The following is a 21,146-nucleotide window of genomic DNA, read 5'->3' as shown; positions in this document are numbered from 1 at the left end:
TCCTGACTTCCTCTTCTAGAAACGGAAGATGTTGTCAAAGAGCCTCAGGACCACCCCTTGGGACCTGAGACTTGGTGCCACCATGGGGTTTTTCTTCTCCAGGAAACAGAGGGGAACAAATGGAATCAGGGCCATGACCCCTAAGAAAGGTAGCTGGATGTCACTCAGGGATAAGGCTGTGTATCTCTGCCCTGAGAACAGAGAACACGGCACCCCTGAAATTCCTACTAGAAGCTTCTCTCGGAAGAGACCTCCTCAGAAGGCTGCCCTTTCCATCCAGCTTCACACTGTGCTTGGTTCAGACCTGTCAAAAACTTAGATTTTTCTGCGCAAGGGGAAGTGAACCAGTACGGCGCCATCTTGACCGAAAGTCCAGTGCTCTGTGGAACAAGGAACTGCACGGCCTACAAAGGAGGGTTAATCAACACCGGCCTGGAGATCTGGGTGGTTAGGCATCACGGGTCCCGCCGGTTTATCTGCACACTACAGGACTAAAGGCAAAGGCTGATAACGAACCCACTTCTTAACTCAAAACGACCCACGTGATCTTCCTATAGTGAGTACATTCTGCCAGCTGTGTACTCATCGTGGTAAACCGTTACCTTGCCAGAAGCGTGGAGGAAGTCCTCGGACTTAGGACTAAAGACCTCAGAACACCTCTCGTACCCTCTCAGTAAGACTTAAAGGGAACAGTTGTAATGGGAATGACACTTAGCAGATGCATAGATTTCAACTTTGTTTTTTTTTAAAGATTTTCTTTTTAGAGGGGAAAGGAGGAAGAGGGGGAGAGAAACATGAGTGTGTGATGGCTTCTCCTGCGCCCCCTACTGGGGGCCTGGCCTGCAACCCAGGCCTGTACCCTGACTGGGAATCGAACCGTGACCTTTTTGTTCACAGGCCAGGGCTCAGTCCACTGAGCCACACCAGGCAGGGCCATGGTTATGTTTTTTTAAATATTTCTTATCACTTAGATAGATACTGAAGTATTTAAAAATGAAATAACAATGTCTGGGATTTGCTTTAAAGTAACCAGGGGGTGGGGGTAGTAGAAAGGCACTGTTCTTTCTACTAGTAAAAAACAAAATTCAGCCCTGGCTGGTGTAGCTCAGTGGATTGAGCGTGGGTCTGGGAACCAAAGGGTTGCCAGTTCAATTCCCAGTCAGGGCACATGCCTGGGCTGCAGGCCAGGTCCCCAGCAGGGGTGGGCGAGAGGCAACCACACATTGATGTCTCTCTTCCTGTCTTTCTCCTTCCCTTTCCCTCTCTCTAAAAATGAATAAACATTTAAAAAATATATTTAAAAATAAAATGACAAATACGATTGTTCTAAAATTAAAAACAAAAACAAAACAAAATTGGACCAAGTGAATTTGAAGACCTAATTGACCCGACTGATTCACGAGTCATGCAGCACCCCCTCTAGCAACCAGAGGGGGGCCCCCAGGAGCTGCACAAAGTCCGTTTTATAGGAAGCCAGGTGGGGCGAGGGAGCATTAGTGAGCACAAGGGAGCACTGTCTTCCTGTGGGGAAAGTCAAGGAAAAGGATTTTTATTGTGTAGATTACCTAATGTATAGAGCAAGAGCAGACACCTTTGACACCTTTGACAATCCAATATGGGGTCACTGGCGGCCCTGACAGTAGGTCAAGTGCTATGTCAAGACTGAGGTAATGGGACGTAACAAGAACACCCTTAGGAGGGGCTTGGGATGTCCAAAATCCAAAACCCCAAGTCTGGACATTTGGATGAGTACTCCATCTGGACACCGATGTGAGTGGGACCCCCGCCGCTTGCGGGCTGTAAGAACTCAGCTCAGACCCTAAGGCTCAAGCCTGGCCGCGCCACAGGCCGCGCTCAGAGCCCTGCTGGACTTCCACCGCACCAGGCCCGTGCCACCCCTGCAGCCGCCTGGCTGGAGACCAAGGCCACCTCTCCACCTACTACACACAGGGCTTCCCCCCAGATGCTCGCTCTGCTCACTGCTCACTTCTATCGTGCCAGCTCCCCCTCTCCGTGTGTAACCTGCCTGGCTTTGTTGGCTGGCTGGGGAGGTCTCCCCTAGTGAATCTGACATTGTGGAAAGACACAAACGCGTGTGACTTGCAGGGATGCCCCCGTCCTCATGACACCTCTTTTGTCCCTGAGAGATGGAGAGGGCCTCAGTGACAGATTACTGGGGCTTGACCAGAAAACTTCATGCTGGTTGATTATAGTTCAGGAGAGGCTGAAATTGCAATTAGATTGGATATTAAATCTGTATTTGTTATCATGGGCTTTTAGCACAAGTGATGCCATTTGGAACCTATGGGTTTTTTTTCCTTAATGGTATGAGTGAATAAAATAATGATTTTGTTGAAGCTGATTAATGGGTACATGGGGATCACTATACCATTGTATTTTTGAGTATGTTTAAAAATTCCCATTTTATATATAGAGAACCAACAGTGAAGGAAATGAACTCAAATCAACAATTTGAAGCAGAAGGAAGAAATAAATAGTCAACTCAGAAGAGAATGAAGAAAAAGTAATTTTTAAAAAAGGAGGAGAAACTTAGGAACTTCTGGGACAACTTTAAATGTACCAATATCCAAATTACAGGGATGCCAGAAGGAGAAGAGAAAAGACAAGAAATTAAAAACTTATTTGAAAAAATAATGAAAGAGAATTTCCCCCATCTGGCAAAGGAAATAGACATAGAAGGTCAAGAAGCTCAGACAATCCCAAACAAGTTGGACCCAAAGAGGAACACACCAAGATACATCATAATTAAAATGCCAAAGATTAAAGATAAACAGAGAACCTTAGCCTGGCTGGTGTGGATCAGTGGATTGAGCGCTGGCCTATGAGCTGGGTGGGGGGGCGGGTCACCAGTCTGATTACCAGTCGGGGTACATGCCTGGGTTGCAGGCCAGGTCCCCAGTGGGGGGCATGCAAGAGGCAATCATACATTCATCTTTCGCCCCCTCTCTTTTTTCTTCCTTCCTCTCTAATTAATAAACAAAATCTTTTAAAAAAGAGAGAGAATCTTAAAAGCAGCAAGAAAAGGAGACAGTTACCTACAAAGGAGTTCCCGTCAGACTGTCAGCTGATTTCTCAACAGAAAATTTGCAGGCAGAAAGGGACTGGAAAGAAGTATTCAAAGTGATGAAAGGCAAGGACCTACACCCAAGATTATTCTATCCAGCAAAGCTATCATGTAGAACGGAAGGGCAGATAAAGTGCTTGCCAGATAAGGTCAAGTTCATCACCACCAAGCCCTTATTATATGAAATGTTTAAAGGACTTATCTAAGAAAAAGACAAAAAATATGAACAGTAAAATGACCACAAACTCACAATTTTCAACAGGTAAACCTAAAAAAACCCCACAAAAACAAACTAAGCAAACAACTAGAACAAAAACAGAATCACAGAAATGGAGATCACATGTAGGGTTATCAGTGGGGAGGGGTGTTGGGAACCGCTCTGCCTGGTTTCAGGAGCTGAAACCCACCATGGCTAAGGCTGAGTGAGCAACCTTTGGACCATAAGCCACTAAGGAGACAAAGCTTATCTCCCTGGCAGGAGCTCCGATTCTGCTCCCTTTTCCATAACTGTCCTCCAATGTTTGATCAGTTAGCCAATGACGGGAAAGATTCCCCAAGCAGGGAATCACCTAAGACAGGCATGATCACGTGGAGGCCCCAGGGAAAAACTTGGGGGGCTATGGACAAAGGGGGTAATGGACCCTCGCCCCCTGACTTTGATGAAGCCTGAGTCTTCAGTCTTCATCAAAGAAGACTGTGAGAAGTCTCTGAGAATTCCTTGGTTATCTGCCTCTGCCTGACTTAAGCCTGAAAACAGTGACAGAGGTTGGTGCAGCCTTGTGCTGGGAATGGCAGGCTCCCTGGGTAATTAGGCCTAAGAAAGAATATGCGAAACCCTGTGAAACCTGCTTTGCTAAGAATGTTTTAAGTTAAATGATAAAGGCCCGAGTAGAAAAAGAGTTTATGTTCTCGAACTTCTGTAGCCTTTTAGCCAACAGACCCTGATTTAGAAGAAGCCCTAATAGTTCTTTGTATACTATCTACTGTTTACTGCCTGACAATGATTAAGTTGTACCTGAACTCCTGTGCAAAAAAAAACCACAAAAGCCTGTCCAGGCAAGGGTCTGAGCACTCTCTCCCTTTGAGAGAGTTGCCAGGCCGCTCCAAGCCACTCTCCCTTTGAAGGGTGGTGAGGTTGTTCTGAGGCTCTCCCACCTTGAGGGAGTAGCGGTGCCGTCCCTCTTCCTCCACAGGACTTGGTAGTCCGTGTGAATTTGTCTCATGTCTCATCCATGACGCCGCGGGCACTGTGAGCCAGTGCATGGGTCAGAGGGGGAGGAGGGAGAATTGGGGGAAAGGCACAGGGAATAAGCATAACTGGCAGCACAGAACAGGCACGGGGAACACCACAGCCTCCACCTCCACCTCTCCCTGCCCTTCGCAGGGTTGGACCTGGGATGTGAGGATGCTTGCCCTGCTCATGAGAAGCGTCAGAGCAGGTGCTGTTCACTGCACACGCTTCTGTCCTACCCTCTGAGGTCTACACTGCCCGCCTCCTATAGGAAGTGAAGAAGCCAAGGAACTTATTACGTACGAGGTACAGGCCATGGACATGAACTAAGGAGGGGCATGCTGGAAGAAGGGGAGTAACAGAGGAGGAAAAAGGGAAGAAAAAATATGGGACAATTCTAACAGCAGAATCAATAAAATATCCTTAAAAAGCTCCCATTTTAAAAAGACGAGAAAGGAAAAAGAAATTACTCAGTATGAATCCCTTTACCAGCCTTTCATTACGGCTGGTTTGGGTAACAGGGCTCTGCCACTAACAAGCTGTATGACTTTGGGCAAGTCCCTTCACGACTTCAGGACTCAATTCATCTGAAAAATGTGGCCTTTGGGTGAGATTTCTCTCAGGGTCCTAAGAAGCCAGCAGGGAATGCACGCTTGCAGAGAGGAGCCTAAGGGCAGTGGGGAGGGGAAGAATTCAATAGTCAAAACAACATGAACTTTAACCTCAGCTCTGACACTGTGACCTCTGACTGTCGAGGCCCTTCGTATGCCCGTTTCCTTACCTATAGAAATGACATTCATGTCTTCTTGGTGGGAAGATTAAATAAACTAGCAGTTGTAGAGTCTGGCACGGTGGGTGATACTCAATAAATATTAGTTTCCCCGGACCAGCAAAGTTCACTTCAGGACGTGCCTGACGTGAAACTCTAACCAAAGCGCAAAAGGGCAAGAAACTACGGATCACCGAGTGCGCGTCCAGCGCCCTCGCGCGTCCAGCGCTGGCACGGTCAGACCGGCAACCCCGCCCATCGGCGCCCGCGCCTGCGTAGAGGCATCGCCCCTGAAGTTTGTTTTTGTGACCGGCGTGTGGGACGCGTGCGGGGCGCTACCATGGCGGTGCGACAGGCGCTGGGCCGGGGCCTGCAGCTGGGTCGAGCGCTGCTGCTGCGCTTCACCGCCAAGCCTGGCCCGGCCTACGGCTGGGGGCGGCCCGAGCGGCCAGGCCCCGCGGGCGTCCGGGGTCTCGGAGAGCGCCCGGGCCAGGCCGCAGGACCGGTTGCGGAGCCGCGCAGGCTCGGGCTCGGGCTCCCCGACCGCTACCGCTTCTTCCGCCAGTCGGTGGCGGGGCTGGCGGCGCGGCTCCAGCGGCAGTTGGTGGTGCGAGCCCGGGGCGGCGCGGGCCCTTACGGCCGGGCAGTCTTCCTGGCCTTCGGGCTGGGTCTGGGCCTGATTGAGGAGAAGCAGGCGGAGGGCCGGAGGGCGGCCTCGGCCTGTCATGAGATCCAGGTGAGCTGGCTTGGGGCGGGGCGAGGCCCGCAGTTAGGCTTGGAAGGGGACCTTCAGCTGGTGGGGGCGGGGCCAAGGGCATGGGCGGGGCCCTGAGATCTGTGGGGCGGGGCTAGGGTGTGGGCGTGGTGGGGAAGGGGCTAGGAGGCATTAAGCGTCTGGAGCCCTGAATTCTGGTAAGTCCAGATTTACGCTCCTCAGGCCCAGAAATTCTTTGGAAATCACCAATGGAGGCTCATGTTCAGTGTTACTAATCTTCTGGTATGGGGCTCTTTGTTTTACTGTTTTCCCTTCTCAAACATCATGTTTTGGAAGATAGGCTGCTAATGAGAACTCCTGTTGCACCGTTGTAATGGCTTTTTGTAATTTTATTTATATTTATATTTATTTTTTATTTTGTAATAGTTTTCTTTTTAAAAATATTTAATTTATTTATCTTTAGAGGGGAAGGGAAGGAGAGAGGAAGAGAAGCATCAATGTATGGTTCCTTCTCGTGCGTCCCCTGCTGGGAACTGGCCTGCAACCCAGGCATGTGCCCTGACTGGGAATCGAACCACGCGATCCTCTGGTTGGCAGGCCCGCGCTCAATCCACGGAGCTACACCAGCCAGGGCGGCTTTTTGTAATTTAAAAAAAAACCCAGCAAACTAATGAGCCCTGGTGTGGCTCCGTGGATTGAGTGCAGGCCTGCTAACCCATGCAACAGTTCAATTCCCTGTCAGGATACATGCCTGGGTTGTGGGCCAGGTCCTAGTACGGGGTATGTCAGAGGCAACCACACATTGATGTTTCTCTCCTTCCTCCTTCCCTTCCCATCTTTCTAGATATAAATAAATAAATTTTTAAAGAAATTAATGACAAATCTTAACATTCTATCCCTGAGGTACTTGTCATGGCCAATTTATGAATAAGGACATGTGCTCCGAGGTAGAATAACTTGCTCGAAGTCACACAGGTGGTGAAGTCTAGCCCCCCAGAGCCTGTGCCCTTGGGCACTGAGCCAGGCTGCCTACACAGTTTAGCCAGGCAGTAGTAATACAGTAACACAGCTGAGACCAAGTCAGAACTGTAAACGCAGGAGAAAACATCGCACCTGACCCTTTCTAACCTGTGTGGGGTTAATCAGGAGTGATCGGATATGTGGGGGTGGGGGTGGGGGTCTCAGGCTTTTAAAAGATGCTTAAAATAGCTCAGAGACCTGTTTCTACTCTACTAAACTCTTAGTGGGCGTTCGCCAGAGAAATAAAACTGATGGGATGTGCTTATAGAAAAAAGTTTATTTTAAGGAAGTGCCTCTGCAGTTCCGGAGGCAGCAAGTCCAGCATCTGCAGGGCAGGCAGGCTGGAGACCCAGGGAAGAGCCACCGCCACCGCGTGCAAGTGTGGCGGCCATCTGCGCCGGAGCTCCCTTCGCTTCCAAAAAGCCACGCGCTGACTTAGTGCAGCTCCTGCAACCCCCCCGGGGGGGCGGGGGGCAAGGGGCTGGAAGGTGGGGCGGCTTGCCCAAGGACACCGCTGGCTAAGGACCCAGCCCTGTTCTTGTCGCTCAGCACCAGAGTGTCTCAGGTTTGAACTCTGGCTGGTTTGGGATGTCAGGTGACGGACGTCTGGCCCAGTCCCCAGCTGATGTCCTTGCATTTGGCTACAGCTTAACTGGCAGAAGCCAAGGGAAACCTGATAATCCTGCTTAGATTTATGGAGGCTTTTTTTACTCTTCCTAAGGAAGACACGTGCTGTGTCTCACCCTTCTACACGTCCGTTTCTCACCCTTTACCCTGCTGTGTCTTACAAGTCTTAATTAGTTGTCAGGTTTTTTTTTAATATTTTATTTATTTATCTTTAGAGGGGAAGGGAAGGAGAGAGGAAGGAAACATCAATGTATGGTTGCTTCTGATGCATCCCCTGCAGGGAACTGGACCCTGCCGGAAACTGGCCTGCAACCCAAGCATGTGCCCTGACTGGGAATCGAACCGCGATCGTGTGGTTCGCAGGCCCGCACTCAATCCACTGAGCTACACCAGCCAGGGCCAGTTGTCAGTTTTTAAAATTCAGGAGTTTGACTTCTTTTTTTAAGAAAAATCAGCAGACATGACATCTCCTACCCTGAAATTCCATATGGTATCAGTAGAACAGTGGCTGCTCCTTTTAGATGAAGGCATATGGAGGGGGATTCGGTTATAAAATGGGAAAAAGACATGTGTCACCAAGAGGAGACACGTGTGTCAGATGTGTGCACGAAAAGATGTTCACCACCACCAGCCACCAGGGAAACGCAGGTTGAAAACCCAGTGTGACATCATGACATACTGACCGGAACAGCTAGAATCAAACAAAGCAGTGATACCAAATGCTGGCATGGGTGCAGAGAGACTGGGCGCAGGGGAGAGTAAAGAGTTGTACACCGCTCTGGAAAGCAGCAGTTTCTTAAACAAAGAGACACGCACAGCCGTGTGACCTAGCCATCGCAGTCCTGGGCGTTTCCCAGAGAAATGAAAACTTGTTTAAACCAAAACCTGTCCATGGAAAGGTTTATTTTAAACAAAAACCTTTTGTTAAAAAAAAAAACCTCTTCCCACCGCTGCTGTGGAAAACAGTATGGCAGCTCTCCCCACAGTAAAAATGGAATCACCACGTGATCCAGCAAGTCCACTTCTTGGTGTGTACACAGAAGCATTGAAAGCAGGGACTTGGAACAGGAATTTGTGCGCCCGTGTTCATAGCATTGTTATTCACAATAGGTAAATGTGGAAGCAACCCAAGGGCCCATCAGTGGGTAAGTGGAGGATTATTCAGCCTTAAAAAGAAAGGGGATTTTGACACAGGATACGACATGGATGAATCTTGGGGACATTATGCTAAACGAGCCAGTCACAAAGTGACAATTACTGCAGGATTCCACTCATAGGAAGTTCACAGAGGCAGAAAGGACAATGGGGGCTGCCAGGGGCTGGAAGGAAACGGGATGGGGGTGTGCTGTTTAGTGGGTGTGGAATTTAAGATGAAAAAGTCCTAGAGTCAGGCAGTGGTGGTCACACAGCAATGTAGTTAATGCCACTGAACTGCCGCTTAAAAGTGGGTAAAAAGGGGTCACCTCTATGTTATGTATTTTCTACCGCAGTTCTTTAAAATAATTTTTAAGCCCTGCACATGAACCTTGGCAGCATCACTCACAGGGCAAAGTAGTAGAAACAACCCAGGTGCCCTTCAGCAAATGCGCTGCTGAACTAACTGGCACTTCTGTCCAGGGACACTGAGCAATAGTGAGGGACCGACGACTGGTGCAAGCCGGCGGCCTACGTGACACTGGGGGCGTTGTGCTTGGTGGGAAGGTCAGTCCCAAAGGTTAGACGGTGTGGTTCTATTTATATAATATTCTTTAAACAACAGAACTAGAGAGAACAGATCAGGGGATGCCAGGGGGTAGGGATGGGGGTGGGGGGTGTAGTGGAGGGTGCAGACACGAACAGGTGACACAAAGGAGCTCTTCTGTGGTGGTGACTGCACAGACCCGCACGTGGGATAAAGCCACGTTGCTGTGCACACACCAGTGAGTGCCGGTTGGAAAAGATGGGCAGCCCTGGCTGGTGCGGCTCAGTGGACTGGGCGCCAGCCTGCGAACCGAAAGGTCGCTGGTTTGATTCCCAGTCAGGGCGCATGCCTGGGTTGTGGGCCAGGTCCCCCATTGTGGGCATGCAAGAGGCGACCAATCTGTGTTTCTCTCCCTCTCTTCTCCTTTCCTTCTCCTCTCTCTAAAAATAAATAAATAAAATCTTTTTCATTTAAAAAGATGGTAAAACTCAGGTTTATAGTCTAGTTAACAGTAGTGTACCAGTGTCACTTTCCTGGGTTGTTTTTGAAGTACATTTTATTGATTATGTACTTCATAATGACAATTGATTATTACAATTGTCCCAATTTCCCCCTTTCCTTCCTTTCACCTGGTAACCCCCTTTCCTCCAGCAATCCCCCCCTTAGTTCATGTCCATGGGTTGTGCATATAAGTTTTGGCTTCTCCATTATGATTCTTAACACCCCCTGTCTGTTTTGTACCTACCAATTATGCTGCTTAATCCCTGTACCTTCCCCCACTGGCTCGGCTTTCCGAACAGAGGGTGAGTGACACGTGAAAGTAGTGCTTTGCTTTGGCTCAGAAGCGGGTGAAGGGCTGATGGGGCAGTGGGAGATTTAGAGGTGGGTAACTGCAGAAAGGGAAGGATCGAGGTCAGACAGAATTTGAGGCGGAGCCTGGGCCATGGGACAAATGATGTCACTGCCTGAAGTAGGGAAGGACTCAGATTTGGGGGAAATGGGCTCTTTCCTAGTGCATCCCCACCAGCACCTGCATTTCCATCTCTTATTTCCATCACAATTCTTACGTTCTTGTTTCCTGTCTGAAACCAGGGTGGGCCCCCCAGATTCCTAAGAGGTAAAGAGGATTTAATAACTCAGCTCCAGGGTCCTCCTGATTTCACCCCCTTGTGTACAGAAGTGACCCGGCTCACTCACCAGTGGAAGGGCGCCTGCCCACGGCCCGGCTTCCCGCCCAGAAGCTGCCTGCCAATCTCTCTGAGGAGGGAGCTGTCTCCGTAGTCAGAACTGCAGCATCGCGCTGGGGACTTGACAGGCAGCAAGGAGTGGAGCATGTCAGCTGCAGAATTTGGAGGGTCTGACCTCTTAACTGACAATGTTCAGTATTGCGCTGTCTCCGCTGCAGTGAACGACAGAGTTTGGGGAACGGCAGTCTTGAGTGCTGAGAGGCAGGATGGCTGAGCCCAGGCTGAGCAGTCACACCCAGCTCAGTTGCGTGTCGCTGGAGCCCCCACCCCACTCTGCCTTCTCCCTGTTTCCCTTATGTGAGCCTTCCTGCTCCCCTGGCTCACAGCGCTTACCTTTCCCCCTCACAGGCCGTCTTCACAGAGAAAAGCAAGCTGCTCCCTGACCTGCTGGACTCCAGACGCTGGCAGGGCTTCCAGCTGGACGAGTACCTGATAGGGCGGTCCCTTGGCAAGGGCTGCAGTGCTGCTGTGTACGAAGCCACCGTGCCTGTGTGGCCCCGGAACCTGGGGGTGCTAAAGAGCGGGGAGCTTCTTCCAGGGAGAGGCCCAGACATCACCGCACCAGGAGCAGAGAAGGGGCGCGCTCCACAGGCCCCCGCATTTCCCTTAGCCATCAAGATGATGTGGAACATCTCGGTAAGGGTGGGCACCGGCGAGGTGCCAATCTGGGGGACCGGGCGGTGCTTTTTCCTGGGAGTGGACAGGGAAAGACAGATTCTCCACAGTCTGGTGCCTGTGCCATTAGGCTTCCTCCCCCTCTCACACAGGAGCGGGAAGGAGTCTCGAAACAGTGTGTCCACGAATCACCTGGGGATGGGCAGGTCCTGGTCAGCAGGTCCAGGGTGGGGCCCATGGCCCTGCCTTTCAGTAAGCCCCCAGGTGATGTCCATGCTGCCGGTCTGTGCACCACAGCTTGAGTGGCAAGGGCCTAAATGATCAGCCTCTCACCTGGCAGTCCTGGCCGGTCAGTTAGTGCATTTTCAGGCCGCACTCCCCAGCATCCTCTCCCTCCCCTCGACCTGCCTGCCTGGGGAGAAGGGGCCCCACTCACCTCCACCTCATCCCCAGGTCAGAGGCTTGCTCGACACCTCCTTGCTGTCAATTCTTGGAGGACTCAAGCTTTGGAAAATTAAGTACATTCCCCCCACAAAAATGAAGCTTTCTGTCTATTTGGAGTAGTTCTTTTCCTTGCCCTTGCATTAGGAGGGTTTAAAAAATTCATCCGGACCTGCCGTCCTTTCTCCTGCCCGGAGCGTGGGCAGGGCTGAGGCAGAGACAGCCCTGCAGCTGGTGCAGGGCGCAGAAGAGTCTACATGTGCGGTGTCTCCTTCTGGTTTGGGGGGCGAGGCTGTTAGATGGCGGCGCTTCCAAGCTGGGTTAATAGCTTACAAGTAGCCAAACCCTTTGCCTATGAATCGTCCAGTCAGGATCACAGCTGCCGCTGGCTGCGTGTTGCAGCTGTCATTTTCACGAGAGCTAAAACACTCGGTTCTTACAGGATCTCCATACTTAAGTTTCACAGGTACCGAGAGCTGTTCATAGTGAAATGAGGAAAATAAGGTGACTTTCCTCTCCTGGGTTTTTTATTTCTTACTGGGGGATAAGAAAGCTGTTCTGTGATTCAGCGCAACTTCATCCAGGGTGGGCTTGTCTGGCTCTGGCCTGTCTGCCGAGGGGAGCACACAAGGACAAGTCTGGTGGTGACCACCTACACCTGTGGCAGAAGGGTCCCACACCCTGCTCATCTTGCCATCTCCCTGCCCTGGTGTCTCAGCAGCCTCTCAGTTGTCATGGGTGACACCTCTGCCCTTTCTCATGGGAGAAATTGATCTTGGCCTGGTACTTTAGAGAGGTTATCTTGAAGGTCAAAGCCAATTTTGGACAGTGTAGCCGTTCTGGTCCCCATATAAGGAGGGCTTGGACTTGCCATTCTGCTCGGGTCTGTATTAACCCTGGATTCATTGTGGATGCATTTTAGGCCGGCTCCTCCAGCGAAGCCATCTTCAGCAAGATGGGCCGAGAGCTAGTCCCAGCCAGTCGAATGGCCCTGGCTGGGGAGTACGGAGAAGTCACTTACAGGTAAGTGCACATCTGCCCACCAGATTGGCTGTGAGTTCTTTGAGAACAAAACCGCCAAGTCCTCAGTGCTCAGCACCATGTCTGACACGACTCACAGGAGACAGTGAGTGCTTCCTGCATGATGTAGTTAATGATGGATTTTCAGCTGGTGGATAAGGCACTTGGGAATGACTGTAGCTCACCCTGACCCCCACTGGAGATGCCAGTGGCTGGTTCACGCTGGAGCAAAGGGAGAGGCCATCCCAAAACGCCATGGAATATCGACCTGATTTCCGATTCTGCCTAAGTCATGCCCAGGTGGAGCACCGAACTCTGCTCCCAGCAGAGGGGACATCCATTCCTCAAATAGCTCCAGTGCACCTCATGGTGCCGAGATGTAGAAAAAAGGCCTGTTCCCCAGGAGTTCTCCATGAGGCCCGGGAGCCAGACAGCTCAGGAGCAGAGTCAGATGTGGTGCGTTCCAGAATGGTGTGCGCAGGTGCTGAGGGAGTCCAGAGGTGGCGTGTATGTGGCGGGGGCGGGGCCAGGGCCACTCCGAAAGCCTCTTGTCTCCTCTTCAAGGGCCAGTTTTCGCTGCCTTTTGAAGGGTGAATGGACATTAGCTCGGCAAAGCAGTAGGAGAAAGGCATTGTCCTCAGGGGAGAGCGGGTGGACGGCAGCCTGGCTGACAGCAGCTCTGCAAGTCCCGTGTACACGTGTGTGAGCTGTTGCAGTGGAGGCACTTGCGCTCACTGTGACATTTGTGGACCACCAGGAAGAGGGGGGCCTGCGCATTTTTGGTGACTTACTACGGGACTGATTTGCAGACCTAGTTCTGCAGAGGCAGGAAGATAGAAAAAGAACTTAGGGAAACACCCAGGGAGAACACCTTCCGTTGCTCGGAGGGCTCCAGCGCAGCTGCGGGTCCACCCAGGCCTGTGGGCTCAGCGCTGCCTCCCTGTCCCTCGGGAGGGACCAGTGGACCACCAGCTGTCAGCTGCCTTTGGGGTGCTGTTGCGTAGCTGGAGCACGTCTCTGGCACAGAGAGCCCTGCCCAGAGTCTGAGGTTGTCCCCTGCCACTCTCGAGTCCTTTTCCCTGCCTTACCACGTATCACCATCTGACCGTAAATCACAGGTGTCTTTGTCTATTTTTTTACGTAGTTTTTACTTTATGTTTTTAAGATTATTATTTATTTTTAGAGAGAGGGGAAGGGTTGTGCAAGAGAGAAAGAGTTGCCTCTTACACACCCCCAACCAGGGACCTGACCTGCAACTCAGGCACGTGCCCTGACTAGGAATCGAACCCATGACCTTTCAGTTTTCAGGCTGGCACTCAATCCCAAGCCACACCAGCCAGGGTGATATTTTATCTATTTTTTTAAAGATTTTATTTATTTATCGTTACAGGGGAAGGAAAGTAGACAGGGAGAGAAACATCAATGCATGGTTGCCTCTCATTCATCCCCCACTAGGAACTGGCCTGCAACCCAGGCAGTTGCCCCGACTGGGAATGGAACCATGATCCTTCAGTTTGCAGGGCCGAGCTCAATCCACTGAGCCACACCAGCCAGGGCTATTTTTTTTTAAAGATTTTATTTATTATTTTAGAGGAAAGGAAGGGAGAGAGGAAGAGAAACATCAATGTGTGGTTGCTTCTTTCACACCCCCCACCAGGAACCTAGCCTGCAACCCAGGCATGTGCCCTGCGTGGGAATTGAACCAGCAACCCTTTGATTCATAGGCCAGCACTCAACCACTGAACCATACCAGCCAGGGCAATGCTTTGTCTATTTATTCACGGTCTCTCCAGGTGTGCGATGCGCGCTCTGAGGCCAGGGCTGTCAGAGGACATTAGCTCAGCAAAAGCAGTAGGAAAGCAGTTTTGTTTGCTGCACTGCCCACAGCTCAGGGGGTGTCTGTTAAGTGACGGAATGCAAGTGGCCGAAGGTCCATTACCTGAAGTTCTGGCGACATCTAACACTGTCAGGGAAACACCCTTCCCCGAGAGCGCCCGAGGTGTAGTCACCTGGGGACCTCGGATCAATTGTGTCTGCTCCACTCACTTCTTCTCCCACCTGACTTCTGATCTTGTCCCAGGTACATGCCACGCTCCACATACTGGGTTCCCGTTGCCCAGCCCCACCCCCCCAGGCACGCAGCTCCTTCATGCCTCCTGCGTCTCTGCGTGCAGTTAGCTCTGCTGGGCTGCCCTCCCACAGCCTCCTGTCCCGGGCCAGGTCTCGCTTCAAACACACCCACACACACAGTCTCCCAGCACAGCCGCACTCCTCTGGGCCCCAGGACAGCTGGACAGTGTTTTCCCGAGGGAATGATGCTTTGACCCCGGGGGCCCAAAGCCCCCTGGAGTGGAAGAGCAGAGGCCCCACGTGGGCTGGGTCTGCCACGCTGGGGCACCGAGGCACCTCTGAGGACATGGCAGGCGTCCGCTCCCTGAGAGCTGTCTGGCTGTCTCTGGGCTGCCGCTCCGTCCTCCTCTCTCTGCCACACGGCGTCCTCACTGCTTACCCCACGGGTCTTCTGTCCTGGTGCCTTCGGCTCGCACACCCTGGTCTTCCAAAGGCCCCAAGCAAACCTCACGTCACCCTCTCGCCAGCTCCACTGCCAACTGCCAGGCCACCGCCATGCGTCCTCGTTCGTGCCCCTCAAAGAGACTCTAGCTTGCCCCTTCCCTTTTCCCCGCCAACCACTGGATCTCAGATGTGACTGCAGGCTCATTGTGCTTGGGCCTGGTCCCACCCCTTCGTCCAGTTGTCTCTGGTTGAGGGGCTGAGCTGGTACACAGTAGGCAGTCACACAATCGGAAGCGCGTCCCCAGGCCTCGGCAGGGCTGTGGGGTGCGGCCCCTGGAGGAGGGGGTGCAGAGGGCAGGCAGGCGACAGCTCTGCTGCCGACTGTGTCCATTCATTGATTCAGCGAAACTGAGCTCACCCTCCACACCGAGTATTAGTGCAGGAACTTGGACTCAGAGATTCTAGGGCCTTTCTTAACTAGCACCACTGACCTCACGGGGTCCGTTACTGCCTCTCCCCTTTGGCACTAGAGACTGAGCACCGGGAAGTTAGTAGCTTCACCAGGGCCGACCTGGAGTCCCAACCCAGGCTGTCTGGTTCCGGGGGCTCCCAACCACTGTGTCAGCCACATGGGATGGATCGAGGGACAGATGGGTGGCTGGACGGACAGACAGACGGGCTGGTGAAGTTGTCACATATGATGTGTCTCCTTAATAGTATTTTACTGTAACACCAGGCGCTTGCCTAGAACACAGCAGACCTGCGGTAAATATTTGAAAAATAAACGGGTGAATAAATGAGTGGCTGTACCTCTTGTGGCCTTAGATTGCCATCTTTCCAGCTGCTCTGTCACTGGCCTCATGCGTTTGTCCCTTTTGGCTGAAACAGAGAGTCCAAACGAGGCCCCAAGCAGCTGGCCCCTCACCCCAACATCATCCGGGTCTTCCGCGCCTTCACCTCGTCTGTCCCACTGCTGCCAGGGGCCCTGGTCGACTACCCGGATGTGCTTCCCCCACGTCTCAACCCCGAAGGCCTGGGCCACGGGCGGACACTTTTCCTCGTCATGAAGAAGTAAGTAGCAGGAGCATGGCGGGGCCTGGGGTGCCTGGGACTGGTCCCCGCTCTGTTGCAGGGAAGAGGATCCTCACACTTCGGGAGGGAAGGCCATGCCGAGGGCACTTTCCTTCACGACATGTTCTATAAAAACTGAGCATCATCTTCATTTAGAACAGACTGTTCGCCTAGGGCTTTTTTTTTTTTTTTAAACATCAGTGTGTGGGTTGCCTCTCGTATTCCCCCCGACTGGGGACCTGATCTGCAACCCAGGCATGTGCCCTGACCAGGAATCAACCAGCAACCCTTGGTTTGCAGGCAGGCGCTCAGTCCACTGAGCCGCACCAGCCAGGGCTGCCCAGCACTTTTAGTGCATTTGATTGTCGCCCCTTCTCTGTGGCTGCCTTATCTGTTTGTTCTTCGTCCTCCTCCACCTCGGTGCCCCCCAATGCTGCCGAAGTGGGTGTTTTAAGGAAATGAGCCTTAAATGAAATGAACCTGTACCATTACTGTCGACGAATGTGGCCCTGGCTCTTCCTCATTTCAGGGTGGTGGGTGGGGACAGAAAGGAGACTTGGGGCAAAAAGAAGTCCGAAAGCTCTATGGAGAGGAGGAGAGACCGTCATCCTAACAGTAAATAAGTCAGTGTGTGACCCTCTCCCCCAGCTACCCCTGCACCCTGCGCCAGTACCTCCAGGAGAACAGCCCGAGCCCCCGCCTCGCCACCTTGATGCTCTTGCAGCTTCTGGAAGGAGTGGACCATCTGGTTCAGCAGGGCGTGGCGCACAGAGACCTCAAGTCTGACAACATCCTCGTGGAGCTGGACGCAGGTAGGCGCCTGGATGCACCTCCACGCCTCCAGGGGGCACTAGACTTGAGGTCTGGGAACATAGGTCCTTTTTCGTTTTTATGTCCTATTATAAGCTGTCTACATTTGGCTCTATACACTAGACACGTGCCGTCCCTCCTTGAGAGTGGAGGCAGTCGTTCTCTGTGGGATTGTGGAGTGGTAGTTAACATTTCCAAGTTCCTTTCTGTTGCCCACTTACAGAATCACCTCATTGGTGGATGTTTTCTTGGCAAAAGTACAAGAGAGGTGGACTTTAGCTCAGTGGAAGGAAGAATGTCCAGACTGTGAAAGATGCCCCAGTGCAAGCCCGGTTGCCTCTGCAAATAATGGCTTCCCGTCAGCGGAAGCATTCCGGTGGAAGCCGGATGGTTAGTGGTTTGGGAAGACCGTAAAGTAGGTTCGTGTCTGACCACTTTTGATATAGATTTAAAATAAGTAAACATGCAGTTAAATTATTAGAGGACCTGGCTTTTAAAAGGAAGTCTCTGTGAATCCTTTCACAAATGACTAATTCCTAATGCGTCTGTTTGTTAGGTTTGGACTTTTGGGGTTTCAAATTCAAATTAAAAACTGTCAGGGTTTAAAGGCCGTCAGAGGGCATGTGAACCAAGCATGATATTGAGTAAGTGACGCGCAGGCCTCCCGTCCTGGGCCAGGTCCAGTCGCTGCGCTGTTTAGACTGAGCCGGGTGTACCCAGTTCTCCGTCTGGGGCTTCGTCTGGGAGCCTGGGTTCCTAGAGGCGTCTCTGTGTTCTCCCAGCTGGCCCTGCCACTCGGCTGGCCAGGGAGCCCCCCGCCTCCCCTGGACCAGTCCCGAGCCCCTGTGAGCCCCTCTCACCTGTGTCTTGATGGTGGCTCAGGTCGGGAGGCAGGGGGTCCCCTCAAAAGAAAGACGGAGCCACAGTGGTTTACGTCTCCCGTCCCTTCCCCAGACGGCTGCCCCTGGCTGGTGATCTCAGACTTCGGCTGCTGCCTGGCCGATGAGCGCGTCGGCCTGCGGCTGCCGTTCCCCAGCTGGTATGTGGATCTCGGCGGGAACAGCAGCCTGATGGCTCCTGAGGTGAGTCCTGGTGAGCATGTCCCCCGCCATCAGCAGTGACTCATCGGGGTTTCCACTGACAGAACGAGGCTTGATTCCTCATGATATTTTCTCACCTCCTCCATCTTTCAGGGCCCATTATTCGGCACAGGTCCCTTCCCTGCCACTTTGCTCTAACCTGGCTCTCCCCAGTACCCCTGGGAGATGCAGGTTCTTCTGGGTCTGAGCAACAACTCGCTCAAACCCTTGGTTCCTTGGGACAAAGTTCCGACTGGCCCACAAATCAGGTGCCATGCAGGAGCATGAATAGCTTAGAACTAGCAGCATGAATGCTCACCCACTGCTTTCCAAGCAGGTATCCACAGCCTGCCCTGGCCCCAGGGTAGTGGTCGACTACAGCAAAGCTGATGCCTGGGCAGTGGGCGCACTCGCCTACGAAATCTTCGGGCTCGCCAATCCTTTCTACGGCCAGGGCGGAGCCCACCTTGAAAGCCGCAGTTACCAGGAGGCTCAGCTGCCTGCACTGCCCGAGTCGGTGCCTCTGGATGTGAGACAGCTGGTGAGGTCACTGCTCCAGCGGGATGCCCGCAAGGTGAGGCTGTTCCCTGGCTTCGCAGGGGTTTTGTGAGTAGAAACCTCAGTACAGATCAGGTTTGGGCAAGCACTTGAGTGACTGACAGCTCCTCTGTCTCATGAAAACAAAAAGGCCAAGTACAGGAGAACAAACGCAATTTCAGTGTGGATTGGAGTAGGGGAGCTAGCCACCAAGTCAGAGTCCCAGCAATTCAACTCTTCTTGGCTTCAGTTGCTTAAGTTACTCAGAGAGGAAAAGATGCATTTTTAAGAAATGTCTAATGGAGATGTGGTTTATGAAACGGCTGAGCTCTGGTGAGACAGCAGGCGTGAAGACATCTATGAGAGCAGAGCTGGACATTCTGGGGCCCCTGTAAAGGAATCTACGGGCTCGCCCACACAGAGCCGCAGCTGGAAGGGTGGGCCGGTTCAGGTGGCATGTGCAGTGGAAGGAGCAGAGCAGACCCGGGTCTGATTCCTGTTCTCCCACTTGGCTGCCCCAGCGCCCGGCGTGCTGCCGTGACCACGGTAGTGCACGCTGCTGCCAGCTGCTGCCAGCTCGGGCTCCTCGCTCCAGACAGTGCTCGCAGCAGGAGGCGGTGGTGGGCCTTCCGTAATGGGGAGGCCCTTGCAGCTGGGAGCACACTGTCCCCCGGCAAATCTGTCTACGTGGAAAAGCCTGGAGCGTGGGCAGGCAGCAGCCAGCACGGGTCGGGAGAGGGAAGGGTGGAGAAGAACGTGGTTGGGGCCAGAGCAGGGAAGAGCCTGTAAAGAGGCCGCCCTGCCAAAGAGGGCTGTGGGCCAAACACTGTCACCAACGTTCTAAGCCTCAGCTTCCCTTCCTGTTGCAGAGACCGTCTGCCCGAGTAGCTGCTAATGTGCTTCACTTAAGCCTCTGGGGCGAACATACCCTGGCCCTGAAGAATCTGAAACTAGACAAGATGATCGGCTGGCTCCTCCGACAGTCGGCGGCCACTCTGCTGGCCGACAGGCTTACAGAGAAGAGCTGTGTGGAGACAAAAATGAAGATGTTGTTTCTGGCCAACCTGGAGTACGAGTCGCTGTGCCAGGCAGCCCTCCTCCTCGACTCCTGGAGGGCAGCCCCGTGACGGCTGATGTGGCTGGCGAATCACTAAAGAGCTTGGCAGCACCTATGTCGTGATGGTCTGTGAATGCTGAGAGAAGGGTCCGTGGGGGGAGAGTCAGGGGAAAGATGGCGCAGAGGGGGCTGCTGCGTGGGAGAGATGGCCTCTGGTCTGGCAGATGGGGGGAACAAGTTGAGTGGAGTTTGCGGTCTGTCGCTGCTAACTCTAGCCATGCAACTTTGGAGGCATCGCGTAACTTGCGTGGTCTGAGGTCCTCTTACCTGTAAATGAAGGAACTGGTGTAGACGGGTTGGCAGCCTTCCCCTCGAGAGGACCCGATGCCCACCCCCCAGCTGTCGGGGCTGCCCCGCTCTCCTTGTGGCACGGTCAGTCTCAGGTATGCATATGAGCAAGTGAGGCTGGGTTCCAAGCACAAAGCTGGTTTTTGGACACTGAACTGTGAATTTCATGTGTCAAATAACCTTAATTTTTAAAACCATTTAAAAATGTAAAAACCATGTTTTGCTTGCAGGCCATATAAAAAATAGGCAGCAGGCTGGTTGGCCCTCAGCCCTGAGCCAACCCCAGGTAGGTTGCCACCCCCGGGCCTCGCTGAGTTCAAAGGTCTCACTCCCAGAGCGCTGACTCATCACTAGGCCTTGTGCTACATGCCACAAATCCAAAGGGAGGCGTTCCCTGCACTCAGGTGCTGAGGGCTGACCACAAAGCCCTGCCTTAGCTCACCTTCCGTCTTCACAGACCTCTGAGGGTCTCGTGCTGACCTGGGCCGTGAGATGAGGCTGGGCCGTGAGATGAGGCTGGGCCAAGGAGGGCTGGACCCGCAACTCGCTTTAGAGGATCCCGGCGTTACCTGAGCTAAAGCAGACATCTGCACAGGTCAGCAGTCAGGTGTCAGAATGGAAAACCGTGCAGGCCTGAACAGCAGAGCGCCTCTGCACCTCCACTGCACGTGCCCCAGCAGCTCGGGGTGTCACTGAGCGGGCCTTTCCGGGGGCTCCTCCAGCTACTGAATTGAGTCTAGCGGAGCTGAAACGCAGATGAAATGGGAATTAACAGCATAGTGTTTTGTACTTGCCAGCTTCCTTCTGATAGCGTTTCTTACAGGAATTGCGAAGAATTAAACACACATTTACAACTGCAGAGTTCACTTGTGCCTTGAACTACCTGGTTTTAAGACTGATTCTTTTACCGTAAAGGAAATTTTGTGGGCAAGCGATCAACGATGGAGAAGGGACTTCACATATAATTTTGCACATGCTTTTTAGTGACCCGGCTGTTCCCTAAAGCAAATGAACACTCATTTAAGGTTCTTTCCAAGCAGGCAGTTGTGCAGGTCTGTGACAAAGGCCGGCGCTGTTACCTTAGGGTTCCCGTTTCAGTGATTCCCCCGGGCCACAGTGTATTATTGACCTTACATTCTCCCTTGAGAAGTTTGGAAATGCTGTCATTTCACAAAGTCCAGTCCAGTCTTCAGCAAAATTAAAAGAGGCCACTTATGATTTCGTACCCAGTCATTACCGAACACCATCCACTCCGTCAGCAAAGCACACCAGGGCCAGG

The 21,146-nt window shown here is 52.5% G+C and overlaps 1 protein-coding gene across 1 annotated transcript; it reads left to right on the top strand.

Moving 5' to 3' along the window:
* The first annotated feature begins 5,374 nt into the window (after window positions 1–5,374).
* Window positions 5,375–19,632, top strand: PINK1 (PTEN induced kinase 1). Its single transcript, XM_037033028.1, has 8 exons — window positions 5,375–5,821; window positions 10,724–11,011; window positions 12,354–12,454; window positions 15,854–16,036; window positions 16,685–16,848; window positions 17,801–17,928; window positions 18,263–18,499; window positions 19,332–19,632. The coding sequence occupies exons 1-8, from the start codon at window positions 5,426–5,428 to the stop codon at window positions 19,587–19,589; spliced, it is 1,755 nt and encodes a 584-aa protein (XP_036888923.1). The 5' UTR covers window positions 5,375–5,425; the 3' UTR covers window positions 19,590–19,632.
* The last annotated feature ends 1,514 nt before the right edge of the window (window positions 19,633–21,146 follow it).

This window comes from Sturnira hondurensis, unplaced genomic scaffold (assembly GCF_014824575.4).
Source record: "Sturnira hondurensis isolate 20B ecotype Veracruz unplaced genomic scaffold, ASM1482457v3 Scaffold0021555, whole genome shotgun sequence".
Lineage (NCBI taxonomy): Eukaryota > Metazoa > Chordata > Mammalia > Chiroptera > Phyllostomidae > Sturnira > Sturnira hondurensis.
Note: the sequence above shows the minus strand (reverse complement) of the source record. Positions and strands in the feature narration are given on the sequence as shown.